This window comes from Myotis yumanensis, unplaced genomic scaffold (genome assembly GCF_028538775.1).
Source record: "Myotis yumanensis isolate MYYU_CA2020_CCGP unplaced genomic scaffold, mMyoYum1.0.hap1 SCAF_8, whole genome shotgun sequence".
In the NCBI taxonomy this organism is placed as follows: Eukaryota; Metazoa; Chordata; class Mammalia; order Chiroptera; family Vespertilionidae; genus Myotis; species Myotis yumanensis.
In genome coordinates, this window is record NW_027223759.1 from 31,572,034 (window position 1) to 31,588,352 (window position 16,319).

The 16,319-nt window shown below is 59.1% G+C and overlaps 2 protein-coding genes across 3 annotated transcripts in view; one reads left to right on the forward strand and one right to left on the reverse strand.

Annotated features, from left to right (window-relative positions):
* The first annotated feature begins 410 nt into the window (after positions 1 to 410).
* Positions 411 to 5,686, forward strand: SNORC (secondary ossification center associated regulator of chondrocyte maturation). Its single transcript, XM_070423359.1, has 3 exons — positions 411 to 483; positions 5,296 to 5,481; positions 5,577 to 5,686. Exons 1-3 carry the CDS (start codon positions 411 to 413, stop codon positions 5,684 to 5,686), a joined length of 369 nt encoding a protein of 122 aa, XP_070279460.1.
* Positions 5,687 to 7,557: 1,871 nt separating this feature from the next.
* The window catches only part of NGEF (neuronal guanine nucleotide exchange factor), an 86,439-nt gene continuing 77,677 nt past the window's right edge, over positions 7,558 to 16,319 (reverse strand). For both annotated transcript variants that reach the window (XM_070422418.1, XM_070422419.1), the window contains 7 exons: positions 16,106 to 16,180; positions 13,858 to 13,947; positions 12,369 to 12,532; positions 11,659 to 11,814; positions 10,614 to 10,693; positions 9,814 to 9,918; positions 7,558 to 8,526 (listed from right to left, as the gene is read on the reverse strand). In XM_070422418.1, the coding sequence (XP_070278519.1) occupies positions 8,336 to 8,526; positions 9,814 to 9,918; positions 10,614 to 10,693; positions 11,659 to 11,814; positions 12,369 to 12,532; positions 13,858 to 13,947; positions 16,106 to 16,180 (861 nt within the window). In that variant the 3' untranslated portion in view covers positions 7,558 to 8,335. The remainder of the gene's footprint in view (positions 8,527 to 9,813; positions 9,919 to 10,613; positions 10,694 to 11,658; positions 11,815 to 12,368; positions 12,533 to 13,857; positions 13,948 to 16,105; positions 16,181 to 16,319) is intronic.

Below are 16,319 nucleotides of genomic sequence, written 5' to 3' on the forward strand. Positions count from 1 at the left end.
GGCATAGATTCCTGGGCCCAAATACAACCCACTGAAACAGAGTGCCCAAGGTGTCTGCATTTTCCAGTTCCCTGGGTGAGTCTTTGCACATGGAGGTGAGAGAGAGAGAGAGAAAGGGAGCAATTTCCTCTTTCCCCTCCGAGGGTGGGGCTGCTCCAGAATTCAGGAAAGCAGTCTGTTCTGTTAGCTCTGCTGTGTGTGTGTGTGCGTGTGCGTGTGCGTGTGTGTGTGTGTGTGTGTGTGTGTGTGTGTTGGCATGCATGGGGGGCGGGCACGGTGTCCCAGGAGGACAGAGTTTGCATTGATGAAAACCCTTCCCAGCCCTTTGATACCTCTTTCCCGCCGCCCTGAAGTTAACCAGCTCAGTCCTCGGTGCATCCCGTTCGCTGGCCACACTCACTCGGCCCAGGATGGCATTCTGTCTGACCCTGCGCATGGCGCTACTGCTCCTCTTCGGGGTCCTAGCCCCTGCGGTGCTCACAGGTAAGGTGCTCCCTTGGGCCCAGGGGGCAGAGGTCCTGCACAGCAGATGGGGCGGCCTCTGGGGCGATTCAGCGGAGGATCCCATGAGACAGATGGCCGCAGTTGGGAACTGGCAACCCCGGGACAGTGGCCCTGAAGCAGGGCCAGGAACGTTAGCTGCTTGGGGGACAAGGGGGTTACTCCTGTACCTAAATCTGAAAGCTCCCAGGTGTAGGAGTGAGGAGGGGGCACCAGGCCCAGGGTAAGTGGCTGAGAAGCGAGAGACCCTGGGCCCCTGGACAGAAGACCCTGACCCTGCCGTTTACTTTTCAAACCCTGCATGCCTCTCCCTGCTGGTTTTCTGAGAAGTCTTTCAAGAGCGAAGCCCCAGGTGCTAGTTCTGTATCAGGAAATAGTGTTAGTCCTGTATCAGGGGGAGTGCAGGGCTAGAGACTCCTCAGAAAACTGAGGATGTGGGACTCAGGCTCTGTACGGAGGCCAAAATGTCTGGGTCTGGTGTCCAGCGAGAAGGAGAGTCACGACAGGCTTGGGCGGCAGCTCCCAGACCTCAGCCCCAGCTGGGCATGGCTGTGGGGCCCCGAGCTGGGGCTGGCCCGGGCTGGCTTCAAAGCCTGGAAGGAAAGGCACACCTGGGTTACGGGTGGGCTTTCTCCTGGAAGAAAGTGATCTCTGCTGCCACGACGTAGCCAGAGAGCAGTGTTTCAGAGCCCCGGGCAGGGGTCCTGGAGCGAGACCCTCCCTGCAGCATGGGCTCTGGGGGAAAGTCCATGGGTCTGTGGCAGAGGCAACTGGGGAGGAGGGCCCCGGGGAGAGCCGCCTGTGGGTTGGCCCCATGCTCGGGCACACAGCGGGGAGTCCCAGGTGATGGTGAGGAGCTTCAGACGCCCTAGGAAGAAGCTAGCAGCCTGGCTTTGCTTCCAGCCCCTCCAGGCTGTTCCTCAGCCTCAGTCCCTCCTTATCTGTACAGGGTGACAGCCACGGTGCCTCTGCCTCCCTCATGGGATGGCAGGCCTACCACGTTCAGACACCAGGATGGGCCAGATGTCAGGCGATGCTCAGTTCCTGTCACTGGGTGCAGGGTGGTCTCGGGGCAGAAGCACCCCTTCGCACAGGCTGAGAGAGCACCTCGATCCCTTTAGTGGGAGAGGTGCCCAGGAATTGGGGAAGTGACCTAAAGTGTCAAGTGGCACCTTCCATGGTCTGGATCTTCTTGCAGACCCTCTACCCCACCCCCATGAAATGCTTCTCCCACTGGTGGGTCCAGGGCTGCCTGGGACACTCTTGTCCAGTTTCCTGCGCTTCGCACAGCCAATTTTCCCGGCCCAGGCTGCCGGCCAGAGGCGCTGGGTCACACTGTGCGTACACAGCCTGGGTGGGTGGGCTTCGACCTCCACCACAGGAATGCTTGAGGGGACAGCCTTGTGTTTAGCATCACCGGGATCTCATGTGGCCTCACCTCCTTCCACATGTCCTACCAAGAGGGACAGGCCAACTCCTCTCAGGGTTCTGGCTGGCTGTCCTTCTTCCTGCCATTCTGGGAGGGTGTACCAGGCCTGGCAGCCCCTGCCCGCTGCTCGGTGGGTGGGGGGTCCTGGAAGGAGCAGCCTGCTGCCCTCCCCACTGGTCGCCTGTGGCCACAGCTACAGGGGCAAGGGGAGCAGGCCAGGTTGAGCAGGCGGGAGGCCAGGACAGGGATGAAAAGGCCCTTCATGGCCGTACAAAGGCCGTCTGTGAGCACGGGCGCCTGGCCTCGGGGCCCTGTGGTCAGAGTGAGCACTAAACAAACTTATTTACTGAAAGGCAGGGCGACTGGGGCGGTGGGGCTGGGGGAGAGCCCACAGTGCCCAGGCCTGTGTCACGAGGCCCCACGCCTCCTGGTTTCCTCTGTCAGAGCACGAAGTCGCAGAACCTTGTTTACCCTGGTCCTTGCAGTTTGGGCCTTAACATCCCTGTGGCTGACTCACAGCTCTCCTTACAGGCCCATGGGTTCCATCTCTGTGCCTTTGCCATGCTGGTCCCCTGCCTGGCATTCTTTTACCTCTGCCCAGATGGGGCTGTTGCTGGCACCCTCCTGATGACTGCTTGAGGGTGCTGGGTGGGTTATTGCCTTTAAACCTTTTTTTCCCCTAATACGACAGCAAACTGAGAAAATACAGAGGCATTTAGATGAGGATAAGAAAGTGAGCTGGTCCTTCCCTGGTCACTGCACCTCCTTTGCTAGGGGCTGGGGGCTGCATCTAGGCTGCCCCTGGGGCATCTGCCTGGGTGGGCAGGGAGCTGGCTGGCCTTGGGGGCTCTACTGCTTTGGCACAGATGAGCCCTGGAGCAGCCTTTGGGGGTCTCCTGAAAGAGTCTGCTGCAGCAGGCACAGCACATGGAGCGGCCTGGCCTGTGTCCAGCTGTGCAGCTCATGCCAGAGGGAGGCTTCCCGATGATGACGATGACAGCATAGTTACTAACTGTGCAGCTGTGAGAGGCATGGTCCAGCCCTGATTCTCAGGTTGGGAAAGTGAAGCAGACGGTGAAGTCAGTCTGCCTGGTCCCTGGGTGAGAGCATGAAGGAGCAGGATTTGCAAGCCCAAGGGGTTAGCTCCTGGAGCCTCAGGGACTGGTCTTGGAGAAGAGGGTGGAGGAGAGTACACTTATTAGGGACGAGGCAGCCTGGGCCAGTGTGTCCGACAGGGAGGAGCCAAGCCTCTGTGGGGAGCAGCAGAGTGAGGCTGGTCACTGGGGAGAGAAGGGGAGAGAGGTTCTGGGTGCACAGCCCAGCCGCCCTGCTCAGGGGGCCCACTCTCCCCACAGATGGCTCCCAGGGTCTGGCAAAGGCAGGGGTGGCTAGCTCCAGGGAGTAAGCCCCTGCTCTCCCAAGGGCCATAGGGCCTGTCACTCCTCCTCCTGAGCTCAGAGTTGATTCCCCAGATGCCACCCAGGTCGGCTGGGCCAGGTACCCAGGAACCCTGTGGTGGCCTCCCTGGTCAGGTGCCCAGCAGTCGGAGGTGAGCTTCGGCCAGCAGTGGTGGGACAGGGCGGTGCCTGCCTGCCGCCCTGTCTTGGGTGTGTGGGGAGCTAGTGGGAGCCAGTGGTTTCTCCATTTATCTGGGGAGACAGACGTTCTTCAAGCCCTAGACCTCAGGGTCTGCCAAGCAGTGGGCACTCTCAGGCCTTTTCTGAGGTCAGCATGCCTGGAGCCTGGAGCCACCTGGGGCCTGGGGCCTTCCGTGGCAGCTTCAAGGCTATAGGCCCCTGACCTTCCAGACAGTGACAAAGGAGGCCTGATAGGGTCACTTTGTCCCCCTCACAGGGAAAACTTCACAATTGGGGGGGCTAGGGGTACCCCAGACACAGTGCTGTAGGTGAGCCTTGGGCCCCGCCTGCCGCCACACCATTGGGTGCTGGGGCCTTTTGTCCCTGGAGGCCTCCCTGCCAGGGGAGTTTTCTGAAAAGGGGCACAAGCTTGGGCAAGCCTTGGGGAGTGGGACAGTTGGTTCCTGCCTGCAAACCAAGCCTCGGAACTGAGCCAGCCCGGGCCTGGGAGAGGCTACAGAGGCAGGGATGGGGGGCCTTATACAATTTCATTGGGAAAAGATTTTAAGTTTACAGAAAAGTTGCAAGAATAATCCAATGACCAGTATATTCTGCACTTGGATTCACCAGTTTCCAACATTTTGCCATATTTACTGTCTTCCTGTCTCTCTCTACCCACCTGCCTATCTGGTTGCTGAACCATTTGAGAGTAAGTTGTAGACATGCCCCTTTGCGCCTAAATATGCTCAAGAACAAGAGGGTTCTCTCACATGTCCACATTGGGAAATGAACACGGATGCAGTACTGTTATGTAAACCACAGCCTTACTCAGCTTTCGCCAATGGACCCGAACTGTCTTTTATAGCAGCCCCTCTGCCCCATCCAGGAACATACGCTGCATTTAGCTGTCACCCGTCCTTGGTCTCTCATCTGGAACAATTCCTCAATCTTCCTTTGTCTTTCATGACCTTGACATTTTTGAAAACCCAGTTATGTTATAACTGACTCCGAATTTGGGCTCGGTTGATGTTTCTTTACAGTTTGCCCCAGGTGGGCACCGTTGGCAGGAAAGGCCCGGAACTATCCTTGCATCTTTCCAGAGCATCCCTGGGTCAGTCAGGATCAGGCATGGCGGAAGCCTGGAGCCTGCCTGCCACCCTGGTCTTGAACTTTCCTGAGTGGCTGGGGCCGCCTGTTCAGGAAGGATGGATGGGCCCAGGGATGGGGTGGTGCTGTGGGGCTCCTCGGGGCCAACATCCTTGGGGTGGGGGGTGGGTATTGGCATGAGCTGCCTGGGGCCGAGCTAGGGTATGAGGCTGGGGTTATCACACAGGCCTCTCAGCCTTGTCCCTTCAGTTTTTTGGGGCCCTGGGTACCCGAAATCCTTGCTAACCCCCACCCATGAGCAAAGAAAGGCTCCTGCAGACTCTGATGCGCTACTGAGTCTCAGCTTGTATGGGGGCAGGGGGACCACCGACACCCCTCTGGGCCTGTTCTGTCTGGAGACAGTATGTGCTGGGCTTAGTTCCTTGGGGTAGAGAGGCCCCTTGGGCTTTGAGTTGCAGACACACATGGGCGTGTGTGGGTGCTGGGCCCCATGTCCTGTGGGCCGTATGGCTTCACCCAGGTGAGGGCCAAGGAGAAGCAGGGCTCTCAGTTGCCTCACCTGTGACACGGAAGGCTGGAGTCGTGCTGGTGAGCCCCGGGGCCCCGAGGACAGGGCCATCTCCACGCGGGGAGCCATTCCTGGAGGCAGCCTGGGCCCAGCGCCTGTCCTTGGCCTTGCAGCCGAGGACCTGCAGGAGCCCGTGCCCACCCTGTGGAACGAGCCGGCCGACCTGCCCTCGGGAGAAGGCCCCGTGGAGAGCACCAGCCCCGCCCGGGAGCCCGCAGCCACCGGCGCCCTGGCCCCGACCGCCCCGCCCAGCCCGGAGGACAGCACTGCGCGGGAGCGACTGGACCCCGGCAGCAGCGGTACGAGGCAGCCCAGGCCGTGGAGGGGGACAGGGAGGGAGGGGAGGCGGGGAGCGAGGCCGGCCGGGCTGAGCAGCCCTCCTTCTGTCCTGCAGGCTCGCTGGGGCCCGGCGCCATCGCGGCCATCGTCATCGCCGCCCTGCTGGCCACCTGCGTGGTGCTGGCGCTCGTGGTGGTCGCGCTGAGAAAGTTTTCCGCCTCCTGAAGCGAATAAAGGGGCCGCGATCCACCGGGCGCGCCCGTGTCTTCCGTGTGTCCAGCGTGAGTGTGTGGCGGGCGGGGCGGGCGGCAATTCGCAACACGGGCGCCTGTGTGCACGCGGCCGGCGCCCGCAGGAGCCGCGGGGTGCGGAGCGGGGTGCGGCCGGCGCTCGGAGCAGAACACCCTCCCTGCCCGCCCCTCCGCCTCGGCCCCCAGCCTTCGAGCACCGACAAGTGGGAGGCCAGGCCGGGAGAGGGCGGGGGTAGGGCGGCCAGGCCATCGCGGGGACCCCTCTACCCCAGGGAGCCCCAGGAGCTGGAAGAGCCGCTGTCAGCCTGGCCTGGTCCCCCACCCACAGTCCCAGGCGGCCCCCAGGCCGGGCTTCCCAGGAGCCAGGGCTTCCAGGCGCCCCACCCCCACCCCGCCGCCTCCTTCTCCCTCCTCCCCAGCTTGGCCCTGGCCCTCTGACCCTGATCATGCTCTGTCTCCACGCTCCCCAAGGAGCCTAGCGTTTATAATTTGGAGAGAGATTATAAATAGTCGCTGACCAGCCCTGGGCGCAGCAGGGAAGCCAGAACTGTGACCTGCCCCTGTTCCCGCCCCCCAGGGGCCTTTGGGAGTGAGGAGAAGCCCCGGAGGAGAGACTGCTATCACCCCGGGCCCTGGGAGGTCCCTAGCGTGGGTGTTGGTGGCAGGGAGCAGTTCCTCCTCCTCCTCTTCCCACCATTTTCTCTTCAGGTACTTGGCCTCTTTGGTTTCCCTGATCTTCTGGCCACACCTGTTCCTGGATACTCTAGATGAGCACACGTGGTCCCCACACACACTCTCCCCAAAACACTTCATGGGTTACAAGTTTCTGCTTATAAAGGACTGTTATGAAACTGACCAGTTTTCACGAAACTGTTTAAATCACATAACCTCCAGTGGCCAAAGCCCTCCTCGGAGCAGAGGCTCCAAGTCAGCATGTGGTTTCCCAGCTTCAAAAAGAGCTGGACAAGGGCCAGGGCCAGGACCACGGGATGACTCCCGCCACTCGTTATCCCCTCCCCTCTCCCCAGCAGCGTGGGGCTCAGAGACGGCCCCTCTTACCCTTCCCTCAGTCTTGGGGCCTCAGGTGTGGCTCCTGGACCAGGGGTGCAGCACAGAGCATCAGTCCCTCCCCACCTGAACACTTGTACTGCAAGCGTGTGCATCTTGCAGGATTCATGCAATTCTCAAAGGATCTGAGGTCTCAAGAACGCCGAGTCATGCTGTGTCCCGTGGGAAGAAACCACAAAGCCCCATTGGATCTAAACCTCCGGCTTCTAATCAAGGGCCAGTTCTGGTGCAGAGGACAGTGTGTCCTGGCAGAAAGAGCATGGTCCTAGGCGAGGGGCTGGGTGGTCAGATTCAGGCCCGTCCACACTCCAGGACAGAACCAGGGGTGATGGTGGGGTAGCTGTGAGGGCCAGCTCGGCTGGTGGAGGAGCTGCAGCCTCTGGTTAACTGGCTACTACCTCCACAGGTGGGAAGACGTGCCCAAGGCCAGGGACTGGCCAGGTAGGAAGCCCCAGCCCCGTGCCTGGTGGTCAGATTCCCTGTGGGACTGCCACACACTGACACCTCAGTCCCACTGTGGTCTTCCAAACCCGGGTTCTCACTTTCACTGCAGCAGAAGGGCGTCTCCAACTCCCTCAAACATCCTTTTCTGTTTCTGGAGTCCTTGAACCAGTGGAGGCCCTTACCCTGGCTGCTCCCTTCTCCACCAGAGGCCTCCTCAACCCCCTCCTTCAGGATATACCTCCTCCACTGACCTTGAAGGGGGCTCCTCTCTCCCTGCCCCAAACCGAACACCTCATTCCTGTGTGCAGCAGGGAAATAAAAAAGAACTTCACCTTCTTTATTTTATACATGATGCTTCTTTTAATGCAGCCAAAACATGGCATTTGCTTTTCTTGGAACCACAACTGATCAGGATGCAGTGACTAGTTCATTGCTTACAATACCTGGGCTCCTTAAGGGGCCAGAAGACACGTTACATCCAGCCCATCAGGGAGCCGGAGGCGGCACGGGCCCTCTGCCAAGCCCTGGTAGGCCTGCCACGAGGCAGGGTCTGGCCGTGCAGCCAGAGGCTGGGAGAGGCAGACAGGCAGTCGGTCTCTTAGTCTTGTAAATTGGAGACCCAGGGCTGCTCATCAAGCTCATCAGGCAAGGGCAGTCCATCTGCATGCCTGGTGGATTCTAATGGCTTCCAGGGTAGAGAAGGACACGTGCAGGGGTTCGTGACAATCATCACCTTCGCACCTGCCCTGGGCCAGGGACACCCTGGGTCTGGGGTTCTTCCAGTGCTGGGGGGAGGCCCCTGGAGCATGCCAGTCCTCTTCCACCCCCTCTAAGAGACAAGAGGGAGAGGTGGTGTAATACTGTTTAAAATACATTTCTCATTTACAAATGCATCAGAGGAAAGATGAGGGCACCCTTTTTTTCCAGTTTGCAAGCAGGGGCCAAGACATGTGAGCATTCACCACGTGGCCGGGATGAGGGGTCAGGGTGACTCCTGCACAAGGTCACCTTCCCCCAGCGCCCCTCCATGGTCAGTGCGTTTGCCTGCCAGGCCCAGCTCCCACCTGCCTACCCACATGCCTCTGCTGGACTGGGGGCTGGGGGAGGGGTTTCACTGCCGATTTCGGCTGCCCAGCTTCCTGCGGTCCTTATTCTGACTGCGCTGAGGGTCATCCATCTTGTGCACGCGGAAACATTCCTTGAGGTTTTGGGACCGAATCTTGGGATTCAAGATCTCCTCAGTCATGTTGCTGGGGAACCAGCCTCTCTCCTGGTCGTGCAGACGCTCACCAAAGATCCACCCTGCACAGGGAGGGAAAGGGTCAGGAGCTCCTACAGGGGTCTGGCTGAGTCCTCTTGCTGGCACAGGAGCCCAGTGGGCCTTCCCAGAGGAGCCTGCTCAGAGGGCCCCTGCCGGAGACACTCAGATTGGGTTTGCCTCCCATATTCTGGGGAGGCACCGCCCTGACACCCTCCTAGGGAGCACAGTATGTGGGTATCGCTATGATGGAACCAGCTAGCTCTGTGCCACAGTGTGTCCCAAATGTATTGCCTAAGCTGTCCCACATGAGGCAGGGGTCCCCAAGGGCTTTCCCCAAAGCAAGAGGCATCCCAGTGGCTGGTGGGGGTGATGACTCATTGGTGGTTCCCGGGCCTGGAATGTCACATCGCCCTCTTGCTGGGCATCCCTCTCTGAGCCTCCCTAGGGTCGGGTGGTCAGCTGAGGGTGGCTGTCATGAACTGGCCAACCCCAGCACAGGGCCCTGGCTCTCCCCCTCCCCCAGAGGTCACCTGCAGGACAGGGTTCCTGGCAGGTCCCAGAGCAGGACAAGGACCTGGGCTCTGAGGGCCTGGCGCTCACCCTCTGCAGGCCACGTGGGAAGGATGTTGGGCTGTTTTATTCTGGGGGAGGCGTGGAGGGAAACACTGCTCTTTCAGTGCCAGGTGAGGCCCTGGAGTTTGGGACCAGAAGCAATCCCCTGGAGGTCACCAGCCCGAGGCCTTCTAGCCAGGACCGCAAAGGGGAGGAGGAGTTGGGGGAGGGGAGATGCTCCGTGCCGTTTGGGGGATTCTGATGAAGAATAACTGATGTAGCAATAAGGGATCAGTTTTTCAGGGGAGGGGAGTGAACCTCATTTGGTGCTGACGCTGTCGGCAGGGCTGGGTGGGCGCCGGGTGGGTGGCTTCTTGGCCCACACAGGGCTCTGAGCCTGGTGGTTAGGGCTCACCTGGAAGCTTGTGGCAAATATGGAGTTTAGAGTTAGGGTCACAGGTAGGGTGAGGGTGGTGGGCCAAGCCCAGGGCCATCGAGGGGAAGGTGCAGAACAGGTGCTCAGGCTGGGCCTGGTGTGAAGGGGAGGCGGACCTCGTGGGTTGGGGGAAGGAGAGCAGAGGCCCTGGAAGAAGCACCTTCTCTGGGCTGAGGAAAAGCTGGGGAAGCCAGGATGGGCAGAGAGGTCTAGGGGAGCAGAGACGTGCCAGGTCCTGGGCCTGCCTACCCATCCGCCAGCTTTTCCACCTGGGGCTGGTGCCGGTTGGGTGCAGAGTCCTGGGTGCACGAGTGAGCGACACGCCCAGCCCCTGCCTTACCGTCTTCCGTCTTGTCCAGGATGTTCAGGATGTCCGCCAGCTCCAGTGTCAGCTCATCTGGCTGCTGGGCCACGTACGGGTGCACGCACTGGACCTGGGGGCAGTCTGACGGGAGGGAGAGAGGTGGCACATCCTCCTCATCCATCACCGCCCTGCCCCACCCAGCAAACCCTGGACATGGCCCTGCAGTTAGTAGGGACACACTGCCCTGCAGTTAGTAGGGATGTGCTGCCTGTCTTGCAGCAACTGAAGAGAAGTCACTTGAGGGAGGGGGCTTGGCTCCAAAGAAAATGAGAGGAAAATAGCTGGGACTCGGATAAAACATTACACCCATAAAGGGTTGACAGGCGGTGAGGGCTCCTATTCGAGGCTTCAGAAGGACCTTCTTGAGCTTGGACGAGGCCCTGGGAGCAAGTGTGGGATGCTTAGGACACGGTGGACACTGTCAGACAGGCAGCTGCTAGCAGGCAGCTGGACTGGGGCCCTTTTGCATTTTGTATGGTTTTCAGACAACTGGCAACCCCAAAGAACACTGGTGCCTGCCTTCAGGGCCCAGACTCCTCTGGTTTCCAAGTGACACTCCTTCAGTCACCATCCAGTGTCTGCAGGGATCAGCACACTGATACCCCCATTGGGCACTAAGCTAGCAGCTGGCACTTGGGACCATCGCCAGTCAAAGTGGGCATCCTAGAGGCCACACAGGCCTCTGGGAAGATGGGCTCGGGAAGCATCTGGGGCTGATGCCAAGGAGGCCTCCCCTGTCCTGCCCAGAGATGTCCTGGTCCCAGAGGGCCACTTACCCAGCAGCCGGGACGTGAAGGAAACAAACTTCGTTCTCCGGTTGGGGGCCAGGGAGGTCATCCAGCGCTTCATCTCACTCCTGGGACAGGGAAGAGGACAAATGCCCCAACCGCAGAGCAATGCGCCCCACAGAGGTGAGGCGTCAAGTGTCCAACAAGCCTGCTACTCAGTCCTGAGCCTGGCTCAGGGCTCCAGCAGGACAGGTACCCAGAAATCAGCGAGAGGCTGGGGAGCCTGACAGAATCTCCCCCGTGCACTTCACAAAGTCAGTTGGTGAAGGTGAGCCTTGTGCAAACCCCAAAGTTAACCCATGAAAGCGCGCTCAGCAGGGGTCAGCTGCCCAGAAGCCATGACCTGTCAGCAGTGTCAGTAGTGGGGCGGGGGGGCGGGGGGGACTGGAACAAAGAAGGTGAAGGGATTTGCCAAAAGGGGGGTGGGGGTAGGTGGAGGTGGGCCAAGGGGGGTGGGGACGGAAAGAGACTGTGCTGGGGTCGTGGGAGCACGATGCAGTGTGCAGATGATGTTTTGTTGTAACACTTGAGACCTGTATGGTTTTGCAAACCAATGTCATCCCAATAAACTTTTAAAAACCTGTCAGCTGGGGAGGGCCAATGTCATGCGGTGGGGACTGGACCTAGATGGACAGGGTGGCACCTGTGAGTCTGGGGGTGAGAGGGTGTCTCCCCACATTGATCTTGGCTGTACCTCTCAGAGCCCTGGGCTGCAGGGCAAGTAGCCTGGCTGCTCAGAGAGGCGATGAAATGGGCCCCAGGCCACACAAGGATAGTTCGCTGGTCAGCCTGGACCAAGGGTTCTACAACATCTCATTGGAAAAGAGGGCCCACCCCCCATCTGAGGCCCTGAGGGAACACACGTGTGTACGTACACACACACACACACACACAGCAATATGCTACACCTGACTAACCCCGGACAGAAACGCTCACCACAGGTCTGGGGGTGGGAGGAACGGGAACTGGGCGGGCCAAGGGCTGAGCCCGGAGCCTTGCTCCACCTGGGACGGTGACACGAGTGGGCACTCACTGAGAGGACGCCTTCAGCATGTAGGTGGCCTCCCGGTCGTCTGCGTTCTCGAGCAGCCGCAGAATGAACACGTTGGCCAGCGTCTGGCCCTGGTCCTCGAGCTCCTCCACGCGGAGCAGGCCTCGAGGGGCCGAGTCAAACACCTGGTACTTGTCTCTGGGGACCAAGGGTGGCAGGCGGGCATGTAGGTCCCGGGGAAGCCTAGGGGTCCCAGGGGACACCTCACCCTGGCCCCCAGGAGGACCAGCCCCACCACTGCCACGCCTCACCCCCATCTCCGGGAGGCCCCGCCTGAACTCCTATCCCCCCTCCGACCCTCCCGCCTACCCCCCAACCCCCCCCTCCCCCCCCCCCGCCTCAAACCACCCCTCCCACGGTGTGGCTGGGGGACCGGACAACACCACAGCAGCTGCTCTGTTGAGCACTCACTGTGTGTCAGGCGCTGAGCTGGCCTCTCCATATCCCTGTAAAAGCCTCATTCAACAGGAGGGGGATCTGAGCCCGGGAGTTTTAAATTAACTTGCCCAAAGGCCCAAGGCTCAGCAAGAACAGAGCTGACCTTAAACCTGACTGAAAGCCTGAGCTCCATGCACATCCTGCCGGCCCCCCCCAGGCCGTAGGGAACCATCTCCCCGGGTGCCCTCCCTGGGCTGCCCCCCACAGCATGCTCACCCTCCCCGCCCCGAGCGCCAGCAGTGCCCGGTGCTCACCCAGGGATCTGCCGGCAGATCACCAGCAGGTCATTGAAGAGGAAGAGGTAAATCTCCTGGAAGAGTTTCTTGGTCCGCAGGGTTCGGGAGGTCTTGGGGCCGGACATCTGCTGCAGCTCGCCCTGCTTCAGCAGCCAGCGGGAGTGGGAGATGATGGGCACCGACTGCGCGAGGGGGGGCGGTGTCAGACGGCTGTGCCCACGCCTGCCCGAGGCTCCCCCAGGGCCCTCACTGGAGTCATGAGCACGAGGAACAGCGTGCCAGGCTGTGCTGGGCCCAGAGCACACGCAGTGCCAGTGGGAGGAAGGGGCGGGTCCTAGGCAAACGCGGGAGGGCAGGGTGTGTGTGTGGGTCTGTGTACATATGTACAGCTGTGTATGTGTTTGTGCCTGTGTGTGCAATTGTGAATTATCTGTTGCATACGTATCTGTGCATGCTTCTATATATGTGTGTTTGTGTCTAAGTGTATCTACGTGTAACTACTGGCTGAGGCTGGTGAGGGGTCACACACACACAGAGGTGCCCACATGAACACCTGTGTGTGTGTGTGTGTGTGTGTGTGTGAGAGAGAGAGAGAGAGAGAGAGAGAGAGAGAGATCCCCTCACCAGCCTCAGCCAGTGCGATGCAGAATCAGAGCAGGGGCCAAGTTCGGAGGGAGAGGAGAGAACTGGGTTGTGTTAGGTCCCCACTGCGTGGCTCAGGGGCAGGCTCCTGGCACCCGGCTCAGCCTGGCAGGTGAAGATATGTAGGGGTTCGCAAGGCCATGTCTGCATCCTCACCTGGGGCTTAGCCCCCAAACCCAGCACGACCTCAGGGACCCTTGCTGGGCACTGCATGTTCATGTGTCCACAGCACCAAAAATGCAGGCCCTGAGGTTCACTGATGCCTGAATCTTTACGCAAAGTTGGGGAGAAGGTTGGTAACTACCCTCAGAATTTCAAACCTTCTAGCTTTAAGAATCCCTGGGCTGCTCCCTTTTAGGTACTTGGTGTAAATACACAGCCAGTATATGAGAGCAGGTGGCTGCAAGCTCCTTGCTCACCATCTCTCAGAAGATAGTCTAGGCCAGTGATGGCGAACCTTTTGAGCTCGGCGTGTCAGCATTTTGAAAAACCCTAACTTAACTCTGGTGCCGTGTCACATATAGAAATTTTTTGATATTTGCAACCAGAGTAAAACAAAGACTTATATTTTTGATATTTATTTTATATATTTAAATGCCATTTAACAAAGAAAAATCAACCAAAAAAATGAGTTCGTGTGTCACCTCTGACACGCGTGTCATAGGTTCGCCATCACTGGTCTAGGCCCATGTGATGGCCTGCGACTAGGGGGCCGAGGGGTGCCCTCCAGTTAGGGGCTCAGGGACGGCTTCTGGGAGGTGACACTGCACTGAGACCAGCGGTGGCCAATTGAGGATCCTGGCCAGCGACCCAGGCTCCAGACCAGCTGGGCTGGATGGGGACACGCACACGGGTGAGGGCTCACCTTGATCTTAAACTCCATCTTCTTCTGGATGCTGATCATTTGCTCTGTGCGGCTCATTTTCCTGACGCCCTCGTTGCATGCTTTTACCACCTGGGATGTAAAGCAGGACACATCATGTCCCCTGCAGCCCGCTGTCCCTGGTCACTTCCTGCTGGCCACTCAGGCCCCAGAGGGCTGAACAATTGCTGTGGTCAGACAGTGCGCCCACAGCTGAGACGGAGCGGCCAGTCTCAATCAGGCTGGAGCTCCCCTCTCTAGCACCTTCTGGGACAAAGGCAAAGTGGGAAAACTTGTCAGGCTGTTAGAAAGCAAATTTAAACAATAAGATGTCCTTAGTCATGTGTCCGACTGGAAAAGGCAAGGCTCCAGGCCGGCGAGGTGTGGGGACTGAGACCTGTCACACACACACTGTGGGGGAGTGAGGGACCCCCTCCTTCCCGGGAGATATTCTAGGTACCAAGAGGTCTAAAAACTGCAGTTCCCGGGACTTCTGGGGACTCATTATGGAGAAACCTTCTGCACTGGGTCACTGGTGTGTAGAACAGAGCCCGGCGCCCGGCAGGCACTCAGGATTTATGAATGAGGACGGTGCCCAAAGATGTGTGGACTAGGACATTCCCTGCAGGTGAATAAGAAAAACCTTCATCGACCTCAATGTCCACCAACTGGAATTGATTACTGCTAATATAGCCGTATTACCAAGTTCTCTAAAATCATTAAAAAATGCAGTAACTTTACAAATGCGCTAAAATGGAGAGCAATGCTGGCTTATAGGACACACTCTCCTTTTTACAAAGAATACAGTCGTGTGTGCATGTGCCTGTTTGGAAGGTCTGGAGGGCAACACCGGCATGTCAGCAGTGTTTCGCTTAGAGCACCGTCTGAAATGTTTTGTATCGGGCATCAACTGCTTTTACACATTAGACAAAAACCTTTGCAAAAAAGGCAACTTATGAGAAATAGGAGTATAACTTCCGTTACAAGGACAGGAAAGGGAGAGGACAGTAGAAAAGAACTTAAGCAGTAGAACGCGGTCCCTGACCGTAAGCGTAGGAAGACCCCTCGGGGCACCTGGGCCTCTCACAGGCCTCGGTGGTCACTGGACTCATCGTGTGTGACCCAGTGTGGTCAGCTGCCCGTGGGGCTGTAATAAACTCCCATCTGATTGGGTGTGTACGTTCAGAGGTGAGCACGGGGCCTGGAAGATGCTGCCTGACCCTGAGGTCACTGGCCTCCCCAACCAGCCTGCTCAAGGCCTCCACTTTCCCCCACTGGCCTTCGAGGAGGGACTGTTTTCTAATGTGCAAAGGGTGCAACTGCCAGAAGGATTCTGGTGGCCAACTGGTCTGAGAAGGGACACGAGGCGAGTCCAGAGAAACCACTGCATTAAGTTCCAAAGTCCTGGTGGCTCAGTGTAGCTTGGAACCACCATCAGACGCTCACTGAGGCTCTTCCTTTTACGGAGCTGCTGTCTCTGGTACAAGGAGTGGAAAGGGCTTCCCAGCACCCATGCTTATCCTCTGTGGGGTCACCAGCATGACAGAGTGGCCACCCCAGCCCCACACGGCTGCCAAGGACTGGCCGGCAGCTCCAGCTGACACACTGGAGACAGCACTTTGGACAAGAAGGAGCCGCGTGAGCCCAGCACATTCATCGGCCCCGCCCACACAAGCTCTGCTCTGCCGGCAACTGCCAGGAGGAAGTGCTCTCTCCAGGGTCAGGAGCAGAGATGGTGTCTCCACTCCCGGGCTTGGCGGGCCCCTGAGTCCTCTCATAGAGCGAGGGCGGCTGCAGCTTGAGGGACGGGGAAGCCACGGAGGCAGGGGCTCAGGCTGAGCTCCACCAGGCTCGGGAGAGCCAGCCCAGCCCCTGAGAGTCACAGGAGGGAAGACACGGGAAATAGGCAAGGACAAGCGTGGGGCCTCCCAGGGCCCCAGATGCCTGCCTGAGGGAGCTGACGAGGCGCACGGGGCCTGTGGGTGGCGTCGAGGTCAGCGTGGGGAGAGCGCTGGGCTGCGGCCGGCCGAGTCCACCCCACACATCATCAACAGTCGGGGTGGAGAAGGAAGACAGCGTGTTCTCTGCGCAGGACACACCTGACCCAGGGACTCTTCTGGATTCCACAACCAAATACTAAATTAGTATGCATTTTCCAAAGACACGCCAGCATGCGAGGGAGCAGGAGCAGGAAGGCAGGAGTGGACGAGGAAGCAATTTACTGGGAAAAACAGAGAGAACGCATGCTCACCAGTTCCAGTTCCTTGTGGGCGTCCAAGGCGGTGCATTCACGCTCAGACCTCTCCTCCACCCTCTTCAGGATGTTCTGAGCACAGGAGAGTCGGCATGAATTTTCCTAACGGCCATTCCTCCCCTCTCTGCTCCCGCCCTCCCTTTGCAGTGGTGGCCTCACTGCTGCACCAGTCCAAACAGCCTCTGGTTGCTGCTACACCCACACCCACGTA

Bases quoted from the DNA above. Each gene is read 5' to 3' on its own strand.
- SNORC (XM_070423359.1), top strand. From the start codon at position 411: ATGGCATTCTGTCTGACCCTGCGCATGGCGCTACTGCTCCTCTTCGGG. The intron at 484-5,295 runs GTAAGGTGCTCC...TTGGCCTTGCAG, and splicing joins AGCCCCTGCGGTGCTCACAG to CCGAGGACCTGCAGGAGCCC. The intron at 5,482-5,576 runs GTACGAGGCAGC...TCTGTCCTGCAG, and splicing joins ACTGGACCCCGGCAGCAGCG to GCTCGCTGGGGCCCGGCGCC.